We start from the raw sequence: 18,975 nt of genomic DNA, 5'->3' as shown, positions 1-18,975 counted from the left end.
GATGTACACAATAGGTCAGTCCATATCAGAAATAGGAAAGATTTACAAATCATAAACACAAGAGATTTTGCAGATGCTGGGAATCTAGAGCACCACACACAAAATGCTGGAGGAACTCAGCAGGTCAGGCAGCATTGATGGAGATGAATAAACAGTCGATTTTTTGGGCTGAGACCCTTCTTCAGGACTGAGAAGGAAGGGGGAAAGATGATAAAACAAAAAGGTGGGTTGGAGGGGAAGAAGACTGGCTGGAAGGAGATAGGTGAAGCCAGGTGGGTAGGAAAGGTCAAGGACTAGAGAAGTAAGAATCTGATAGGAGAGTAGAGTGGACAATTGGAGAAAGGGAAGAAGGTGAGAACCCGGGGGAAGTAATAGGAGGGTGAGAAGAAGAGAAAGATCGTAGTGGGGAATAGGTGGGGAGGGTGGGATTTGTTCACAGGAAGAAGAAATCAATATTTTGTCATCAGGTTGGAAGTACCCAGATGGAATCTAAGGTGTTGCTCCTCCACCCTGAGGGTGACCTCATCGTATCACAAGAGGAGGTTGTGGACCGGCGAATCGGAAGGGTAATGGGAACTGGAATTAAAATGATTGGCCTTTGGCGAATTCCACTTGTGGTGGATGGAGCAGAGGTGGTTGATGAGGCGGTCCCTCCAATTTATGACGGGCCTTACCAACATAGTGGAGTCCGTATCAGGAGCACTGGACACAATAGACGACCCCAGCAGATTTGCAGCTCCTGGAAGGACTGTTTGGGGCCCTGAATGGAAGAGATGAAGGAGGTGTATGAGCAGTGTAGCACTTAAGCCACGTGCAGGGATAAGTGCCGGGAGGGAGGTTCGTGGGGAGGGATGAATGGACAAGGAAATCGTGGGAGGATCAAGGTTTCATATTCATTGTATAAGAGGTCCATTCAGAGTCTTCTAGAAGTTGTCATCAAGTCTGATGATACATGTTCTCAATTTTAGTATCTTCTGCCTGGTGGGATGGGCTAGAGGAGAGAATGACTGGGGAAAAAGCTGAGTCACTTATTGTAATGAGATCTTTGCCATATTTCAAGTACCCCCATTAGTCTACATACTGATCACGTCTGCATCTAATGGCAATTCAGTGAAAATGAGCTAGTGACGTGATTAGTGACAGATTGATTGAAAATCCTACAGTTTCTTGAGGCATGGTACATCACCATTTTCTCAAGGGCAACTAGGAAGGGGCAAGAAATGCTGGCCTTCCATTGCAGGAACTCTGCAAGTCACACAGCATCTGTGGCAGAAAAGAGCAGTTGACATTTTGGTCGAAAACCTGCAATTCCTGATTCTCTCTTTCTCCAGATTCTGGCACCTGTAGTCAATTGTGTCTGCAATACTCTCAGTTTTATTTCTCCGGCACTTATTTCCAAACCTTATTTCAAAGACTTTGCTGTAAATGCCCAAGGGATAATTACCGTGTGCTTGTACAACTGACACTGTAGTGTAATAGAAGGCCAGCTCCAAGGGGAGACCAAGTGATGTTGGCACCATGTGTCGAACCTCAGATACCAGCAAGGATTTGGTACATTTCATTGAAATCCCACGTTGAAGATGGTTGATAATTTTCCTGAGAAGTCCATCCAGTTTTCCTTGGTTGCTAATCATCTGCAATAAAGGAAACCAAGGCAAAAGTGAGTGACCTTGCTCAATCCTTATACAGTCGATGACATGAGAGAGTGGGAATCCCTAGCTGGGGAATTTTTGCTTCCTGTCGCACTTGTGAATGGAAGCAAATGGATTGAGTGAACAAAGGTCAAAATAGACACAAGAGGCTCTATGCTGGGATTCCAGGCTCCAGAAGTAGAAAGGAATTTTAGATCTGGATCCTTATTCGGGAGGAGAAGATGGCAGTGTGTCGTGCGTGCGCAGCTCTCCTGTGAAAATGATATCGTATCCGTTAAATAGGGGCCGTGGACAATTCTGATTTGATGGAGAATGGACGTGAAAGCACAGGGGAACATCTGGAGAAATTTCTGAAACGCTCATTTGCTGCTGTCGTTACTGTGTGGTCGTGAATCTTTCGGAGGGTAGGCCTCAAAATCCCCAGCCTTGCCTACTTTTTGCGACCGAGAAGGAGGTTGAATCGTTCGGATAGAGATGGCGCTCAGTACTCGGTGTCGGAGAGCTGATCAGAGCTCGAAGTTTTCGGATGACTCAGGGTCGGATTGTGGTCGGCATGGCAGGGAGAGTTTCTCTTCCCTCTCCCATCTGCGTGAGATGTGGGACATTTGAGAAACTTTGAACTTTACTGTGCTCATGGACTTCTTCATCAAGTTATGGTATTTTTACACTGTTTGTAACTATATGTTATAATTATGTAGTTTTGTCAGATTTTTCAGTCTTGGTTTGTCCTGTGTTTTGTGATATCACACCGGAGGAAATAATGTATCATTTTTTAATGCTTGCATTACTCAATGACAATAAAAGAGGACATGTCTTCATAATCATATCATAACTAGGGGATGGTTGGGAAAACATACAGTAGATCATTGCTTGAGCGATCATCAAAGTGGGAGATGTCAGATTTTGCAATCACTTTGGAAAAGCCTACACTGGTGACCGTCCCGTACCTCTCCTACGCTACATCGATGACTGCATTGGTGCTGCTTCCTGCATCCATGCTGAACTTGTCAACTTATTCACTTTGCCTCCAACTTCCACCCTGCCTTCAAATTTACCTGGTCCATTTTCGACACTTCCCTCCCTTTTCTCGATCTTACTGTCTCTATCGCTGGAGACAGGTTATCCACTGATGTCTATTATAAACCCACGGACTCTCACAGCTACCTGGGCAATACCTCTTCCCACCCTATTACTTGTAAAAACATCAGCCCCTTCTCTCAATTCCTCTATCTCCACTGCATCTGCTCTCAGGATGATGCTTTTCATTCTAGAAAAAAGGAAATATCCTCCTTTTTCAAAGAAAGGTGCTTCCCTTCCTCCACCATGAACACTATAATATTGTATTTCTTGGAAAAGTATCCCTGGAACATACTGCAAGAATACTAATCAGCTGTCCAGTGGCTCTATAATATCACCAACCAAGGCCTGCATAGAGATCTAGAACACAGAACGGATTCTCAGTGACCACTTTACCTCTTGTAATGAATAAAGTGATCACTAAGTTTATGCTCATGGTCTTCTGCTGCTGTAGCCCATCCACTTCAAGGTTCAATGTGTTGTGCATTCAACAACGTTCTTCTGCACACCCCTGCAGTAACGCGTGGTTACTTGCGGTACTGATGTCTTCCGGTCAGCTTGAACCAGTATGGCTATTCTTTGCTGACCTCTCTCATTAACATGGTGTTTTTGCCCACAGAACTGCTACTCACTGCATGTTTTTCTCTGGTTTTCACACCATGTTCTATAAGCTCTTGAGACCATTGCGCATGAAAATCCCAGGAGATCAGCAGTTACTGAGATATTCAAACCACCCGGTCTGGCACCAACAATCATTCCATGGTCAAACTAATTTATATCTCTGTTTTTTTTCTCCGTTCTGTTGTTTGGTCTGAACAACTGAACCTCTTGATCATGTCTGCAAGCTTTGATTGACTGAATACATATTTGCATAATGAACAGACGCACAGGTGTGCCTAATAAAGTGACCTCTGAGTGTAGAACAGTATGACACAGTATGGGTCATTTGGCTCACGATGTCATGCTGACATTTTAACCTATTCCAAGGTCAACATGATGCTTCTCCCTCACACAACCCACCATTTTTCTGTTATCCATGAGCCTCCCTAAGAGTTTCTTAAATGTCCCTAATGCCTCTACCAGCACACCGGGCAGAATATTCCATTCACTTGCCACTCTCTGTGTAGAAAACCTACCTCTGACATCTGTCCCCCATACTTTCCTCCATCACCTTAAACTTACACCTATTCATGTTAGCCAATGCTGCCCTGGGAAGAAGGGATTGGCTAGCTACTCAATCCATGCCTCTTATCATCTTGTATGCCTCTATCAAGTCACCTCTCATGCTCCTTCACTCCAAAGAGAAAAACCCTAATTTGCTCAACGGTTCCTCATTAGACATGCTCTCTAATCCAGACAGCATCCTGGTAAATCTCCTCAGAACCCTTTCTAAAGCTTCCACATCCTTCCTATAATGAGATGACCAGAACCGAACACAATGCTCCAAGTGTAGCTTCACCGAAACATTACCTCACAGCCCTTGAACTCAATCCCCCAACTAATGAAGGCCAACACATCATTCACCTTTTTAATCACCCCATGAACTTGCATTGCAACCCTGCAGGATCTATGGATGTGCATCTCAAGATCCCTCTGTTCCCCTACACTGCTAAAAATCCTCCCATTAATTCTATAATCTGTATCATTAACCTGACACCATTATAAATGAAGACCCTATCAACCTCCACTTTAAATATACCGAATGACTTGTTGTCTACAGATATCTGTGGCAATGAACTCCACAGATTCACCACCCTTTGGCTAAAGGAATTCCTCTTTATCTCTGTTCTAAACGGATTTCCTGTATTCTGAGGCAGTGCCTTCTGGTTCTAGACTCCTCCTCTGTAGGAGACATCCTCTCCACATCCATCCTATCCTATCCTATTCTCCTGCCTTCTCCCCATAGCTTTTAATGCCTTTACTAATCAAGAATCTACCAACCTCCACTTTAAATATGACTTGATCTTCAAAGCCATCTGCAGCATTGAATTCCACATATTCACCAGGCTCTCGTTAAAACAAATTCCTTTTCATTTCTATTTGAAAAGGACATTCTTGTATTCTGGGAACCTCTGGTCCTAGACTTCCCCGCTGTTGGAAACATGCTCCTGTCAAGCCTGCACAGGCAGGCACCTCCCAGTCTCCACCCAGCAAATAGGATTCACCTGCCACTGGTTTCCAGCTCATCACCTGCTGCCCATTTAACAACCTTTGTTCCATGAACCAGATGCTTTTCGCCTTTGGTTACCTTGTTGTGTTAAGTATCTGCTCCCTCTTGTTTTGTAGCCTCTCGTGGCTTGTTATTTTTGTAGTTTATTACTAAAATATTGTTCACTGCTAAATCCCCTTCAGTGCCCTGCTTTTGGGTCAAACCCTTCTACATTTTCCAACACGTCTTCAAGTTCACTCTATCTAAGCCTTTCAATACTTGATAGGATTTCTCCCCATTCCTCTAAACTCCTGCAAGTACAGGGCCAGAGCAATTTAACATTCCTCATACATTAACTGTTTCTTTCCCAGGATTATTTTCAGAAACATCCTCTCTAATGCCAACACATCTTTTCATAGCTATGTCCACAACTGCTCATATTACTCCAAATGAGGTCTGATAAAGCTTCAGCACTACATCATTGCTTTTATATTCTAGTCCTCTCAAAATGAGTGCTAACATTGCATTTGCCTTCCTTATCACCAACTCAACCTGCAAACTGACCTTTAAGGAATCCTGCACAAGGACTCATAAGTCCCTTTTCACCTCTGATTTCCGAATTTGCTCCACATTTAGAAAATGGTCTGTGCCTTTATTCTTTCTACCAAAGTGACCGTACACTTCCTACACTGTATTCATCTGCCACTTTTTTGCCCATTCTCCCAATCTGTCCAAGTCCTTGCATAGATGCAGACCAATCCACAGAATTCCTTCAGCTTTTTGTAGCGTTGCTCTTTAGCATTTGATATCTTTACTCTTGGAGAAAGATTCTGTCCGTCTCCCCGTCTTTTCCTCTCATCATCTTGTAGCCTTCTATCAGGTCTTAAATTCTGAACTTTTGCCTATGTTAGAAACTTCAAGTTTTGCTCTTAAAAGGATCCAAAAAAAAAAAAGCAATTTCAATTCCTCATTTCATACCTTCATGATTTCTTGAATATCATTCTGATTGAGCTCGCCATAAGTGATCTCTTGGCCAAACAGTTTGATGTAAACGCTCACCGATGGTTTAATTGCAGGCATCGATTTCCAATCAGACACCTAAAGGGGGACCAAGAGAAGAGGAAGAAGCAATGTGGAACCTTTGGAAGTCTACAATGAAAACCTGAGAATTACCCTTAGACACGATCTGATGGGGAATGAATGGTTCATGTGTCAGTTGTAGATAGGAGGAAGGATAACGGCTGGATCATTGATTGACCTTTCTCAAAATCATAGCCACAGTGTGCACCATTTACATGGTGCAATTTAACAACTCACGAAGGCTTGAGGGGATGATGAAGATATGGTCCGGGTTAGAGCTGGTGTCAGGCATGAGACCAGAGGACGTCAGTGAGTCAGAGGGCTGAGGGGACAAACTGAAGTCCAGATGCAAGATCTTGACTGTCCATTTCCAACATCGATGCTGCCTGACCCGTTGAGTTCCTCCACCATTTTGTGTGTGTGGCTCCAGCTATCCAGCAACTGTAGAATCTGGTGTCTCGAACTCACAAACGTTTTCCAAATCCATGGCTTTGCCCTTCCAAAGGAAATGACCAAGACAACCCATTGGGATTTTGCTGACAAGTTTCTCTCCAAGTGACAAATCAGGATGTACCTCTATACTGGGGACATTCTAGAACTTCCCAGCAATGCTGCAGCAATAGATCCACCAGTGATTTAAAGGGAGCTCACAACCACGCTTATCCTGAGGTCAGCAAAAAAAGTGCTTGAAATAAAATAAGCAGGAGATCCTGGAAACACTCAGCAAGTCAGAAAGGGTACATGCAGTCACTCAAGTCTGCTGGAATCTTGAGCAACAAGTAAGATGCTGGAGGAACTCAGCAGGTCAGGGCAGCATCTCTGGAGGGAAATGGACAGCCAACATTTTGGGTCGAGCCCCTTCATCGGGACTGCAAGGTAGAGGTGAGTTCACCCATATAAAAAGGTGGAGGGAGGGGATAGAGTGTAAGCTGACAAATAATAGGTGGTCCAGTTGAGGAGGAGTGATAGGCAAATAGGGGAGGGTCTTTGACCTGAAATTATAACTCTACCTCTCTCTCTCTCTACAGATGCTGCTTGACCTGCTCAGTGTTTCCAGCATTTTCAGTAAGAGATTAGAATTTTCAGGTAGGGAGAAGGGGATGGGAATGGTGAAGGGGTGGGGGGGGGTGTTGGAGGCATTACTAGAGGTTTGAGAAATCAATGTTCATGCCATCAGTTGAGGCTACCCAAACGGAATATAAGGTTTTGTCCCTCCCTCACCTTATCTCCTTGCCTACCCATTGCTTCCTTTGGTGCTCCTCCAGCTTTTTCTTTCTTCCATGGCCTTCTGTCTCTTTCACCAATCAACTTCCCAACTCTTTACTTCATCTCTCCCCCTCCAGGTTTCACCCACCACCTGATCTTTCTCAATCCCCTCTCCCCCACCCCTCCCACCTTTTAAACCTACTCCTCAGCTTTTTTTCTCCAGTCCTGCTGAAAGGCTTCAGCCTGAAACATCGAGTGTACTTTTTTCCATAGGTGCTGCCTGGACTGCTGAGTTCTTCCAGCAGTTTGTCTGCATTCCTCTTCTGCCCCAGCTGTGCGAGGAGTTGGGTTGGACATGGGGCTAGCAACTCCATCCCGTAAAAAGCCAGTGCCACAGAAATGCCAACAGAATCTCCAAAGTCCTCGTTCCTTGGAAAGGAATTTATCTTCGCCAGGAAGACATATGAAGTTGTGCAACAGAAGCCACGGAGCTGATGAACCTTTGGCCCAGGACCGAGGACCCTGGTGAGCTGCTATTGGCGATCTAAGCCTCAGGTGGAGTAATGAGCATAAGATGAAGAAATAGATTAGAGGAAATTCGTGGATTTTTCGAGTAATCCACCAACGTGCAATGCTCTCTCAGTTGACATCTTTCGGATAGCTCATGAAGATAGCTTTTTTACTTCTTTAACGTCTGTTTTTCACCTTAAATATGTTTCTGGGCCTGTTAGAGCCTGCGAGTTACAGCTTGGAGGTTATGTGAGTGATCCAGCGCTTTGCCGTCCCCGAGAAGGTTCCAGGAAGTGAGTGCGTGCTTGGATGGCTTCGATGTGAAGAAACTTCGAGACAAGGCATGAACCAATGTGTTACTCTGTCCAGCCATTGAAAGCATCCACTAATAGCTGATAAAGGCATCGAGGAAGGCTGAGACATCGAGATGAATGCAGAAGGTGAGTGAGAGTTTCAGTGCCGACTGCCTGCCTTTTGATCAGTTTCCGGGAAGGCGCCTGTGAGCAGCCTGTCGCTGTGTGGCTCGCTGTGGCAGGTGGGTAGGCCTCTGCCTCGTATGGTAACCTGCTCCTTCGATGACTGTTGGTGGTATCGTAGGATGGTATTGTGATTCTGCACGTATGGATTGGACTATTGCATTTATGGACTGTGGACTTTTACAGCCTTATGGTTTTTATGTTCTGTGTTTTTTATCACCTGTTCCTTTTCCATTTTGTTGCGTGAGGGGATGATGATTGGGGGTTGATGTGCTGTTCTGTTAGTTTTTGTGTGGGTGGGGGGGTTGATGTTCCTATTCCATTTTGTGTGGAGGCATTGGTTTTGGGGGGGGGGGGGGTTGATGATTGGGATGTCGTTCTTTTTTTGTCCGGGGGAGTTGGGTTTGATGTTTTTCTTTGAACGACTTTCATGTTCTTTCTTTGTTTCGTGGCTATCTGAAGAATCCAAATTTCAGAGTTGTGAATGGATGCATGCTTTGATATTAACCTTTGAACCTTTAATTGATTGTAGTTTCTTATTTCTAGATTTTTAAAAAACTGAATTCAAGTTACCAAATGGAGAATGTAGGATTTTAAATCACTTTTTCTTATTTGTCCAGATCACTGGAGTAGTTTTCCAATAAATAAATCCTCATAGATTTCGGATTCATTCATCACACGTGTATCGAAACAGTAAAATGTATTCTTTTCATTCACAGCCAACCCACCCAAGGATGTGCTGGGAGAAGCCAGCAAGTACATACATCTTACTTTAATTTGTAGTAATTTTTGTGTACAGCCACAAGACAACACATTTCGTGACATTTATCAGTGACAATAAACCTGATGCTGATTTTGATCGTCAGACCATGAGAGAGCACTGTGGAATGAAGAATCATCATCCTTACCTTTTCCAAAATCCGCTCCGTGCTGTTTTTCTTCGGTCCCTTCCAGAAGGCTGGTTTGCTCTTTGAAAAGGCTTGTTGTATTCCTTCGACATGGATACCAACCTTTATAAAGATAACCAGATGTTCGTCAGTAACCTCGACAGTTGGAGAGTCGGATGCAGGTGACAACTCATGCGGACAGATACTTCGCGGTGGAATTACCTCCAGAAAGTCTATGAGAGCTCCAAGGCCATAATGTCTGAAGTTGGCTATGGCTGAAGTCGGAAGAATACCATCTAATTTCTTCAGTAAATAAAGGTTGGTATCGATTCCAGCCAGAAACCAATCTGCAAGAATAGTTCTCAACATTCAAATGGTTCTGCTAAAGAGTTACACAGTCATAAAGCATGTAAACTGGCCCTTCAGACCAACTGATCCTTACTGCCCATTCAAGCTTGTCCCATGTGCCAGCATATTGCCCATAATCTTCTAAACCTTTCCTATCCATATACCTGCCCAAACTCTCTTTTAAAAGTTGTTATCATGAAAAAAAGACTTGTCTGAGTGTCGGATGCAGAAGGGAAACCCAATAGAAGTATATAAAATTATGAGATATATAAGGTAGAGTGTTTTTAAAGATATAAAAATATAATGATAAGGATTAAAGTGCACAAAATGCTGAAGGAACTCACCAAGTCAGGCAGTATCTCTGGAAATGAGAAACCAGTTGGCATTTCAGGCTGACTTTATCACCACTTGGCCTAAAATGTTGATGTTCATTTATTTCCATAGAGGCTGCCTAACTTGCCGAGTTCCTCCAGCATTTTGTGTGTGTTGTTCTGGATTTACAGCAACTGTAGAATCTCCTGTGCTTATGAAAAAGATCAAATCTACCAGGTTTGTGCTGTTATCAACACGACATTTTAAACTCGTTAAATAAACAGCCCCCTCTATCTTAATGATAGCCCGATGTAAGTGGTGTTATCTGTGTGCAGAGCGAGGCAGCAATGGATGATGAAATCGTGGAGATTTGTGCAATTTTTTATTCCTCATCTGTTGTTTCTTCTTGCGGGCAAGTAAATGTCATGGTTAGTTTGGAGTCATGCGGAGAGTGAGTGAGGAATGTCTCCCAGCCTGTGGGTGGACGAAAGGACAATTTGAAAGTCAGATCCCAAAGTTTGATCGGACATCCCGAAGTTGAAGTCCAATTGCAAAAGCCTGGAGATTGGAGGCTGGAGGCCTGTCTTGAAGTTGAAGGACAACTTAGGCATGTGGGAAAGAGGAAAGGGGCTTGCTGTGTTGCTTGGTTGCTTGTTGTGGTCTGTGTTGTTCTGCCGAGCATTGTGGGCATGCTATCTTGGCAATAGAATGTGTGGTGACACTTGTAACACCCCCCACCCCCAGCACACTCCTCGGTTGTGTTGTTGTTAATGCAAATGACATATTTCATTATAAGTTTTGATGTACGTATGATAAATAAATCTGAATTTGAATCTAAAGAATAGATAGATGTTGTGTGGCTGGCAAGGATAATCAGCAGATTTAATGTTTATTTCCTGATTTTCTGCCATCACCCAGGCCTCATCATGTATGAGGCGTTGGTAGCATTATACTGTTTACTTTTTAACTTGCGTCGTAAATACACCTTATTATTTGTTAATTGATTTGTGACAATATTACTTAATGTGTTATGTGTGTGAGTTACAGTACTGTGCAAGAGTCTGAGGCACCCGAGAGTTTTTATATGGTTTGAGAGGGTATGCCCTCCAAAGAACCCTGATCTCAACATCTTTGAGGCTGACCGGGTTTACATGGTGAGACAACTGAAATCTGCAGAAGAACTGTGGCATGTTCTCCAAGGTGCTTGGAACAACCTACCAGCTGATTTTCTTAGAAGACTGCATGCCCGTGTACCCTAATAGAATTGACGCAGGTGTAACACCCTGGGAAAGGTTTCATTGCTAACGTAATGGTTTTTCTGTAGAAGCAGTGTTTGGGTTATTGTTAGAGATAGCGGGGGCTTTGGAATGTGAGCAATCCAATGAAGGGAGTGTGTTATCATGTTGTGTGCCTGACATTTCACTAACGTTTTAGTCAAATTAAGAATTATAAAGCTAAATAATTTAATTGTATGCAGTGTACTGCCTGTTATTCCGTGGTACTTACCTGTAACAGGGTAATGAATCATACAGCAGCCACACAAACAGGGGGTGTCGGGGTGGGCCTGTACCCCAATCTCACGTTTGGAGGGGCCAGAGATCATCTTCCTTAGACTTACGCAGCCAACAGAACGAGAGAGTTTCAGTTTTAAAAGCAAAGGGAGGTCACACCAAATATTGATCTGATTTAGTTTTTTTACTGCTTACTGCTCTTTCTAGTAATTTTTTGATATTCAGAAGCTTTTCATTTCATTATTTTTGAAAGCATCTTCACTTTACAGAATTTTTTTTACATGTGCCTAAGACTTTTGCAGATTATTGTAGGTATATGTACTGTGTGGTGTACCTTGGTCTAGAGGGAAGCTGTTTCATGTTGTATACATGTGTTTTTGCTTGAATGACAATAAGCTGAACTTTAACTGGATTCCTTGTTCTACAAGTCTCAGATTTACTGAATGTACTTTCATGATGTCTAGGTTTAAAACAGAAACCTGAAACCCAAGGCCACAACTTTGAAATGGTACACACAAGAGGCAGAACATGCAGTGAAATGTGTCGTTTGCTTTGACAACCCAAGGATTGTGTGGAGTGCAGCCCGCATGTGTCGCAATGCTTCTGGCGCCAACATAGCTTGCCCGCAACTTACTAACTTAACCATAACCTGTACCTCTTTGGAGAGTAGGAGGGAACCAGAGCACCGAGAGGACAACAAATCAGTTATGTGGAGAATGTTTAAACTCCTTACAGATAGCAGTGGGAATTGAAATAGGATCATTGGCGGCATAATCCAATTACTCTAGCTGTCACCCTATCATGCCGCCCACATGGTAGGTATTTACTAGTATAACTATTGTTAATGCTTTATTAATATTATTAAATTATGTTAAATTAAATACTATTATTCAATATTTGTTTACTGTGACATTGATTGGGGGGGGATGAATTGCCACCATGTTCACTGCTGAAACTTCTTCCCATTGTTCGTTTGTAAAAGGGTGCAAAGAAAGGAACAGCAATAAAGGGAACAGCGACAGATCCTCACTCCCACTTACCACTAAACAAGCCAAAGTGAATTCCTTTGCTGTACTGGTAACTGAGAGTGTCGCATTTCCGACTCAGTCGTTTGACTGCGGTGTTGAAAACGGCAGCCCTGCAAAAATCAGAGGGGAGGGAAGTGTTTGTTCAGCTGCAGGTTACAGGGCCACAGAGACACGGAGTTGTATAGCCCAGGGACACTGGTAGATCCATAAGTATTCACAGCAGAGGAGGGCTTTCATTCCCTTGTGATGGTATTGTGCATCATAAACTCACTTCCTCTATCTCAAGCTCTTCTTATCTGAGTATGAGCTTTTAAAGCTGATATATCATTCAGGGCCTCACTACATGGGACATATCTTCTTCAAAACCACTATCGGGGAGGAAGTACAGGAGCCTGAAGACCCATTCCCGATGGATCAGAAACAATGTCTTCCTCTCTGCCATCAGATTTCTGAGCAGTCTATGAATCATGGACACTACCTCAACATTTTGCCCTCTTTGTGCAGTATTTATTTTAAAAAGGCCACATCCATGATGCACCCAGGAACGCCGTCCTCTTCTCTTTACCATCAGGGAGAAGGTACTAGAGCCCAAAGATCCACTCTTAACATTTTAGGAAAAGCTTTTTCCCCTCCTCAAGTAATAAGTAGTGCAAAATTATAGTAACGTTTCATCTGCTCATCACCACTGCTGCAAAACGTCAAATTACAAGTTACACAAGTGAGTGATAATAAACTTGATTCTAATTCTGATTATTTCTGTCTCTAACACTCTCTCCTGTGAGATGCACATCCATACTTTATACTTTATTGTCGCCAAACAATTGATACTAGAAAGTACAAACATCACAGCGATATTTGATTCTGCTCTTCGTGCTCCCTGGAGTGCAAATCGATAGTAAATATTAAAAATTTAAATTATAAATCATAAATAGAAAATAGAAAAATGGAAAGTAAGGTAGTGCAAAAAAACCGAGAGGCAGGTCCGGATATTTGGAGGGTACAGCCCAGATCCGGGTCAGGATCCGTTCAGCAGTCTTATCACAGTTGGAAAGAAGCTGTTCCCAAATCTGGCTGTATGAATCTTCAAGCTCCTGAGCCTTCTCCCGGAGGGAAGAGGGATGAAAAGTGTGTTGGCTGGATGGGTCGTGTCCTTGATTATCCTGGCAGCACTGCTCCGACTGTGTGCGGTGTAAGGTGAGTCCAAGGATGAAAGATTGGTTTGTGTGATGTGCTGCGCCGTGTTCACAATCTTCTGCAGTTTCTTCCGGTCTTGGACAGGACAACTTCCATACCAGGTTGTGATGCACCCTAGAAGAATGCTTTCTACGGTGCATCTATAAAAATTAGTGAGGGTTTTAGGGGACAGGCCACATTTCTTTAGTTTCCTCAGGAAGTAAGGGCACTCGTGGGCCTTCTTGGCAGTGGACTCTGTATGTTAGTGATAATAAACCTGATTTTGATTCTGATCCACATGTCTATCTAAGAATCTCTTAAATGTCCTAATCTCTGTTATAAGCTCCTCCAAGAGGATTACATCCTTGTCGTAGGGTTTGCCTCAATGACCTGGAGAGCTACGTTGGCTGGAGTCAGAGCTTTGTGCTTTGGCTCTTGGTAGGGTTACCCATGCCAGGCAGGTCAAACAGTAGAGACCAGGCTGAGAGTGGTCCACTGGTCCTCCAGGTTTGGGGGTTCAGCTCAGGGCTAACAACCCTGACTGGTCAAAAAACAATTGCTATGGAAACAGCAATGAGGAACCTTTCTGTACAGACAGAGATGGAGGACCTTCATTGCTGCTCCAAATACCAGTAGCCTAGTGGGTAGTAAGTAAATATGTTATAAGCTACAGTTTAAAAACATAATAGCTCACTGGCATGAGATTGTTCTGTACTCACAGTGATTGTTGCTCTGGCACTAAGGTTCCCGACAGTGATTTCATGTAGGAATAGGCAAAGCTGGTCAGCTGCAAGTTGGTCTCTCCGATCAATGCGTCAGTCACTGTGGCCACCAAGGCCATGGATGGTTTGGTTTCCATCAACACAACAAAGGCCCTTATTCGCATTTCTGCACGGTTCTTTTTGTTCATAAGTAACTGCATGGCAACGTTTTGCACCTGTGTGAGAGATTATGGCCAGGATTTTGGTTATGTAGAATGGTCACAAGTGGTAAGACCTATGTTTCTACCATCCCTCTTCAGGAGAGCTTGTGTCACTCACACCCCTCTTAACTCAGTGGCGCAGCAGTGAGCAGCTTTAGACTCCTGGGAGTACACATCTCACACAACCACTCATGGTCCCAGAACACACCCTGCACCATCAGGAAAGCTTACCAATGCCTCCACTTTCTGAGGAGGCTGGACAATCACATCTACACTCACACCATTTTACAAATGCACAGCAGAAAGCATGGTAACAAGCTGCTTCATTGCATGGAACAGAGACCGCTCCGCGGCAAACAAGAAGGCTCTATAACATGTAGTCAGAACTTCCCAAAGCATCACTGGCACCAGCCTACCCACCATCAAAGACCTAGATAGAGAAAGATGCTGGTATAGGGCAAGCAATGTCATGAAGAATCCCAATCACCCTGCTCATGGACTGTTTGTCCCACTGCTATCAGGGAGGAGGACATGCAGCATCCACACCAGGACCACCAGACCGAAAAGCAGTTACTTTCCCCAAGCAATAAGGCTGATCAACACCTCCACCCCTTAGCCCACACCCCCAACCACCATCTTTTCCTGTCAGTCACCTTATGTACAGACACTCCTGTGCCTGTACAATCAATCCATGTGTATAAGCTATCTTATGTGTTTATCTTTATTGTTTTTTATGATTATTGTGTTGTTTTTTATGCTGCATTGTATCTGGACTAACAATTATTTCATTTTCCTTTACATTTGTGTACTGGAAATGACATTAAACAATATTGAATCTTGAACCTCCTATCACACCTTTCATGATCACTGGACCTGCCAGAGGGTTCTAGGGTCAAAAAGCCGTTACACTGGACAACAAAGATTTTGCTTCCTTAATACTTTTGGGTGTATCTTATAGATCATGAGAATCTCCATGAAATTTCTGTCACACACCATGTTTTGAAATTACCCATATTTGTTATTTCACTTCAGAATTCAAGTCAGAGTAACTGATGCCAAGATTAAGGGAGGCGTTTTTGTTGGTCCACAAATCAAGCCGGTCATCAGTGACAGGTAATTTGAAAAACTTCTTGTGGGACCGGAGAAAATCACATGGAAGGCATTCAAGGATGTTGTTGAAAATCTCCTTGGCAACTAGTGCAACAAACTACATACTGCAAGCATACAAAACCATGAAATGCAACATGTCATTCATTTTCTGCATTCCCGTTTAAGACTTCCTCCATGCATATCTTGCTGCTCTCAGTGATGAGCATGTTGAAAAGTTTCATCAGGATGTTGTGGTCATGGAGAAGTGGTATCAGGGCAACTGCAATCCATCAATGCTGGCTCAGCATTGTTGGACACAAGTGAGAAGCCTCAGTCACTGAGTACAAACAAAAATCATCAACAAAACATTTTTAGCTTCGTTGAACCATTGCGAAGTGTCAGCACTTATGTAATTTAACACGTTATATTCAATAAAAGTTAATTTCTTTTTTCTCCAAATGCCTATGTGATACCAATAGTCTGAAAGTATTTTTGTGTTCAGCTTCAAGCAGTCTACCAGAAACAAAAAACAAAATTCTGAGGTAGCAACACTTTCGAAAAAATTAGTTGTCCAGTGTTATTAGTGCATTGTAGAAAATATGACAGAGAAAGATGCCTTTACCGATTAGTGTCTTTGAGTCTTGCAGCACAGAAGCTCAGCCAACTGGTCCACGCCGACCAAGAATCCCATCTAAGCTTGTGCCATTTGCCCATAACTCTATGAATCTCTTCTAGTCATGTACCTGCCGAAGTGCTTTTTAAATTTTGTTGGTGTATCTGCCTCAATCATTTCCTCATTCCAGATACAGATCACTCTCTGGGTGAAAAAGTTGCCTCTCAGGTTCCTATTCTCTCCCCTCTGACCTTAAACCTGTGCCCTTTAGTTCTTGACCCCTAAGCCCTGGGGAAAAACTGTGCATATTCACTATCTACGGCCCTCATCATTTTATACATCTCTCTAAGGTCAGTCCTCAGTCTCCCAAACTATAATGAAAAAAGTTCCAAGCCGCTCAACTTCTCTGAAATTCTGTCAACAGCCCAATCGAACCATGATGAGAGAGGAGGCGACTTACAGATCTTTGAGTGAGATACTCTATATTTGTCACATGTACATCGAAACATACAGTGAAATGCATCATTTGTGTTAACAAACCAATTTTTCCAGCAGCTCAGTCGAATCAGGAGCAAGAGAGGAGGTGACTCACAGGTCCGTGAGTGAGATTTGGAAATGAACGCTCATGGGCTTTCGACATTTTCCAGTGACCCAATCAAATCATAATTCATTAGCAAGGACAAATAAAAGTAAGGCAGGGACAAGTGGAGCGGCCATTGTTGGAGTAAGCAGTGTTAGAGTGGAGAGGCTTTGGCTCATCAGGCTTGGGTGAGGTACGTATCTGGTAAGTTTCTTCTTCTTCATTCTTTGTCTGTTAGTACATAATTAGTGCAGTGAGAGTGGCTCCAGGGCTGTGTTGTGTTCTTTGTATGAAATGTAGGAATTCTGGGAGACCTCCAGCCTCCTGGATAGCCATATCTGCACCAGGTACACCGAGCTGCAGCCCCTCAGAGAATGCGTTAAGAACTAGAGCTGCAGCTCACTGACCTTAGCCTCATACAGGGACTGAGGAAGTGATAGATAGGTGTTACAGGGAGGTAATAATTTCTAAGTTGCAGGAGGCAAAAAAATGGGTGCATGTCAGGAGAGGGAAGGGAACTGGGCAGCCAGTATAGAATATCCCTACGGCTTTTCCCCTCAATAAGAAGTATAGCGTTTTGGATACTGTTGGGGAGGACAACCTACTGGAGGGCGCAGCAGTGACAGGATCTCTGGCACTGTGGCTCGGAAGGGAACGGGGAGAAGAGGACTGCAGTAGTGATATGGGACTCCTTAGTTAGAGTAGTAAGCATGAGATTTTGTGGATATAATAGAGAGCATCGCCCGGATGGTATGCTACCTCCCAAGTGCCAGGGTCAGGTATGCCTGGGATCGGTCCCACAGCATCCTAAAGGGGGAGGTTGAGCAACCAGAAGTCCTGGTACATATTGGCACCAATGACATAGGGAGGAAAATGGAGTTCAAAAGCAGGAACTCCTCCGGGGAAGTAATCTCTGGATTGCTGCCTGTGCCACACTCCAGTGAGGATAAGAATAGATGATTTGGTCTATGAATGCTTGGCTGAGGAATTGGTGCAGGGGTGGGGGGCAGGGATTCAGATTTCTGGATTATTGACTTGAACAAGAATGCAGGTTACACCCGTACCTGAAGGGGGCCAATATCCTTGCAGGCAGGTTTGCTAGAGCTGTTGGGGAGGGTTTGAAATTTGGCAGGGAGATGGTAAACAGTGATAGGGGTGAGGATGGGGCGGTTGATATATAAACAGAGGCAATGTGTGGTGAGGCTGTCAGGAAGGCCAGGAGATGATAGGACAAAACTGTGGCTGGTGGGTAAGTTGCAGCATTGATAGGTTCTTGATTAGTTAGAGCGAGAAAGATTACAGGGAGATGGCAGGAGAACGAGGTTGAGAGGGAAATGGGTCAGCCATGATCAAATGATGGAACAGACTCAGCGGACTGAATTCTCCTCCTATGTCTTTTGGTCATATTGTTAATACACCCAACGATGTGCTGAGGGCACATACCCAATCTTCTAATCTCAGGACAGGCCACTTTCTCTGGCCTCCAACCTCCAGAAGATTTGTGGACTTGTAGACATTGGGCCTTCGACATCCCCAGTAGATTTGTAGACTTTGGGCCTTCGACTTCCCCAGTAGATTCGTAGACATTGGACCTTCGACATCCCCAGCAGATTTGTAGACTTTGGGCCTTCGACTTCCCCAGTAGATTTGTAGACATTGGGCCTTCGACATCCCCAGTAGATTCGTAGACTTTGGGCCTTCGACCTCCCCAGTAGATTCGTAGACTTTGGGCCTTCGACATCCCCTGTAGATTCACAGATATTAGGCCTTTGATATCCCCAGCAGACTCGCAGAGATCTGCAGTCTTGGGGCTCTGGCCGTCAGGCCTAATTTTTGGGCTTCCGATCAACTTTCGGCCTTTGATCTGAACTTCCGATCAATCGCCTACTGAGTGCTAACATTGAAAGGGTGGCAGGAAATATCACCCCACCCCCACCACTCACCCTTCAACCACAGTGCTATCCTCAAGATCCAGTCTTCCAACCCATTTCTCTCACCTTGCGTGGCTCCCTCTTGCCGATGTTACGCAAGGCCATCACAGCCTCCATCTGGACTCTGTTTGAGACGCTGTTGGCAGAACTGCTGAATCCTGGCAGGAGCTTCTGGATGCGCTTCAGGCTGGCTGGCTGGCCTGCATTGCCAATGGCTTTGAGAGCCAGGATTATTTCTTCTTCATGACCCCTGCTGCCAGCTTCAACTACAAGGTCATGGATTGGCTGCAGAGAAAAAAAGCACGGTAATATAGTGGATAGCATAGCACTATTACAGTGCTAGTGACCCGGGTTCAAATCCCACCACAGCAAATCATGAACACAGGGGATTCTGCAGCTGTTGGAATTCCAGACTAACACACACAAAATGC

At 44.0% G+C, this 18,975-nt stretch overlaps 1 protein-coding gene across 1 annotated transcript in view; it reads right to left on the bottom strand.

Moving 5' to 3' along the window:
- The window catches only part of LOC140206432 (vitellogenin-like), a 175,324-nt gene that overhangs the window by 107,389 nt on the left and 48,960 nt on the right, over nt 1-18,975 (bottom strand). The window contains exons 11-16 of the mRNA XM_072274801.1: nt 18,611-18,829; nt 14,129-14,346; nt 12,249-12,346; nt 9,059-9,384; nt 5,857-5,976; nt 1,445-1,634 (exon numbers count right to left, since the gene is read on the bottom strand). Of these exons, the coding sequence (XP_072130902.1) occupies nt 1,445-1,634; nt 5,857-5,976; nt 9,059-9,384; nt 12,249-12,346; nt 14,129-14,346; nt 18,611-18,829 (1,171 nt within the window). The remainder of the gene's footprint in view (nt 1-1,444; nt 1,635-5,856; nt 5,977-9,058; nt 9,385-12,248; nt 12,347-14,128; nt 14,347-18,610; nt 18,830-18,975) is intronic.

This window comes from Mobula birostris, chromosome 12 (genome assembly GCF_030028105.1).
Source record: "Mobula birostris isolate sMobBir1 chromosome 12, sMobBir1.hap1, whole genome shotgun sequence".
In the NCBI taxonomy this organism is placed as follows: Eukaryota; Metazoa; Chordata; class Chondrichthyes; order Myliobatiformes; family Myliobatidae; genus Mobula; species Mobula birostris.
The sequence above is the reverse complement of the archived record's forward strand: the minus strand, read 5'-3'. Positions and strand labels throughout refer to the sequence as shown.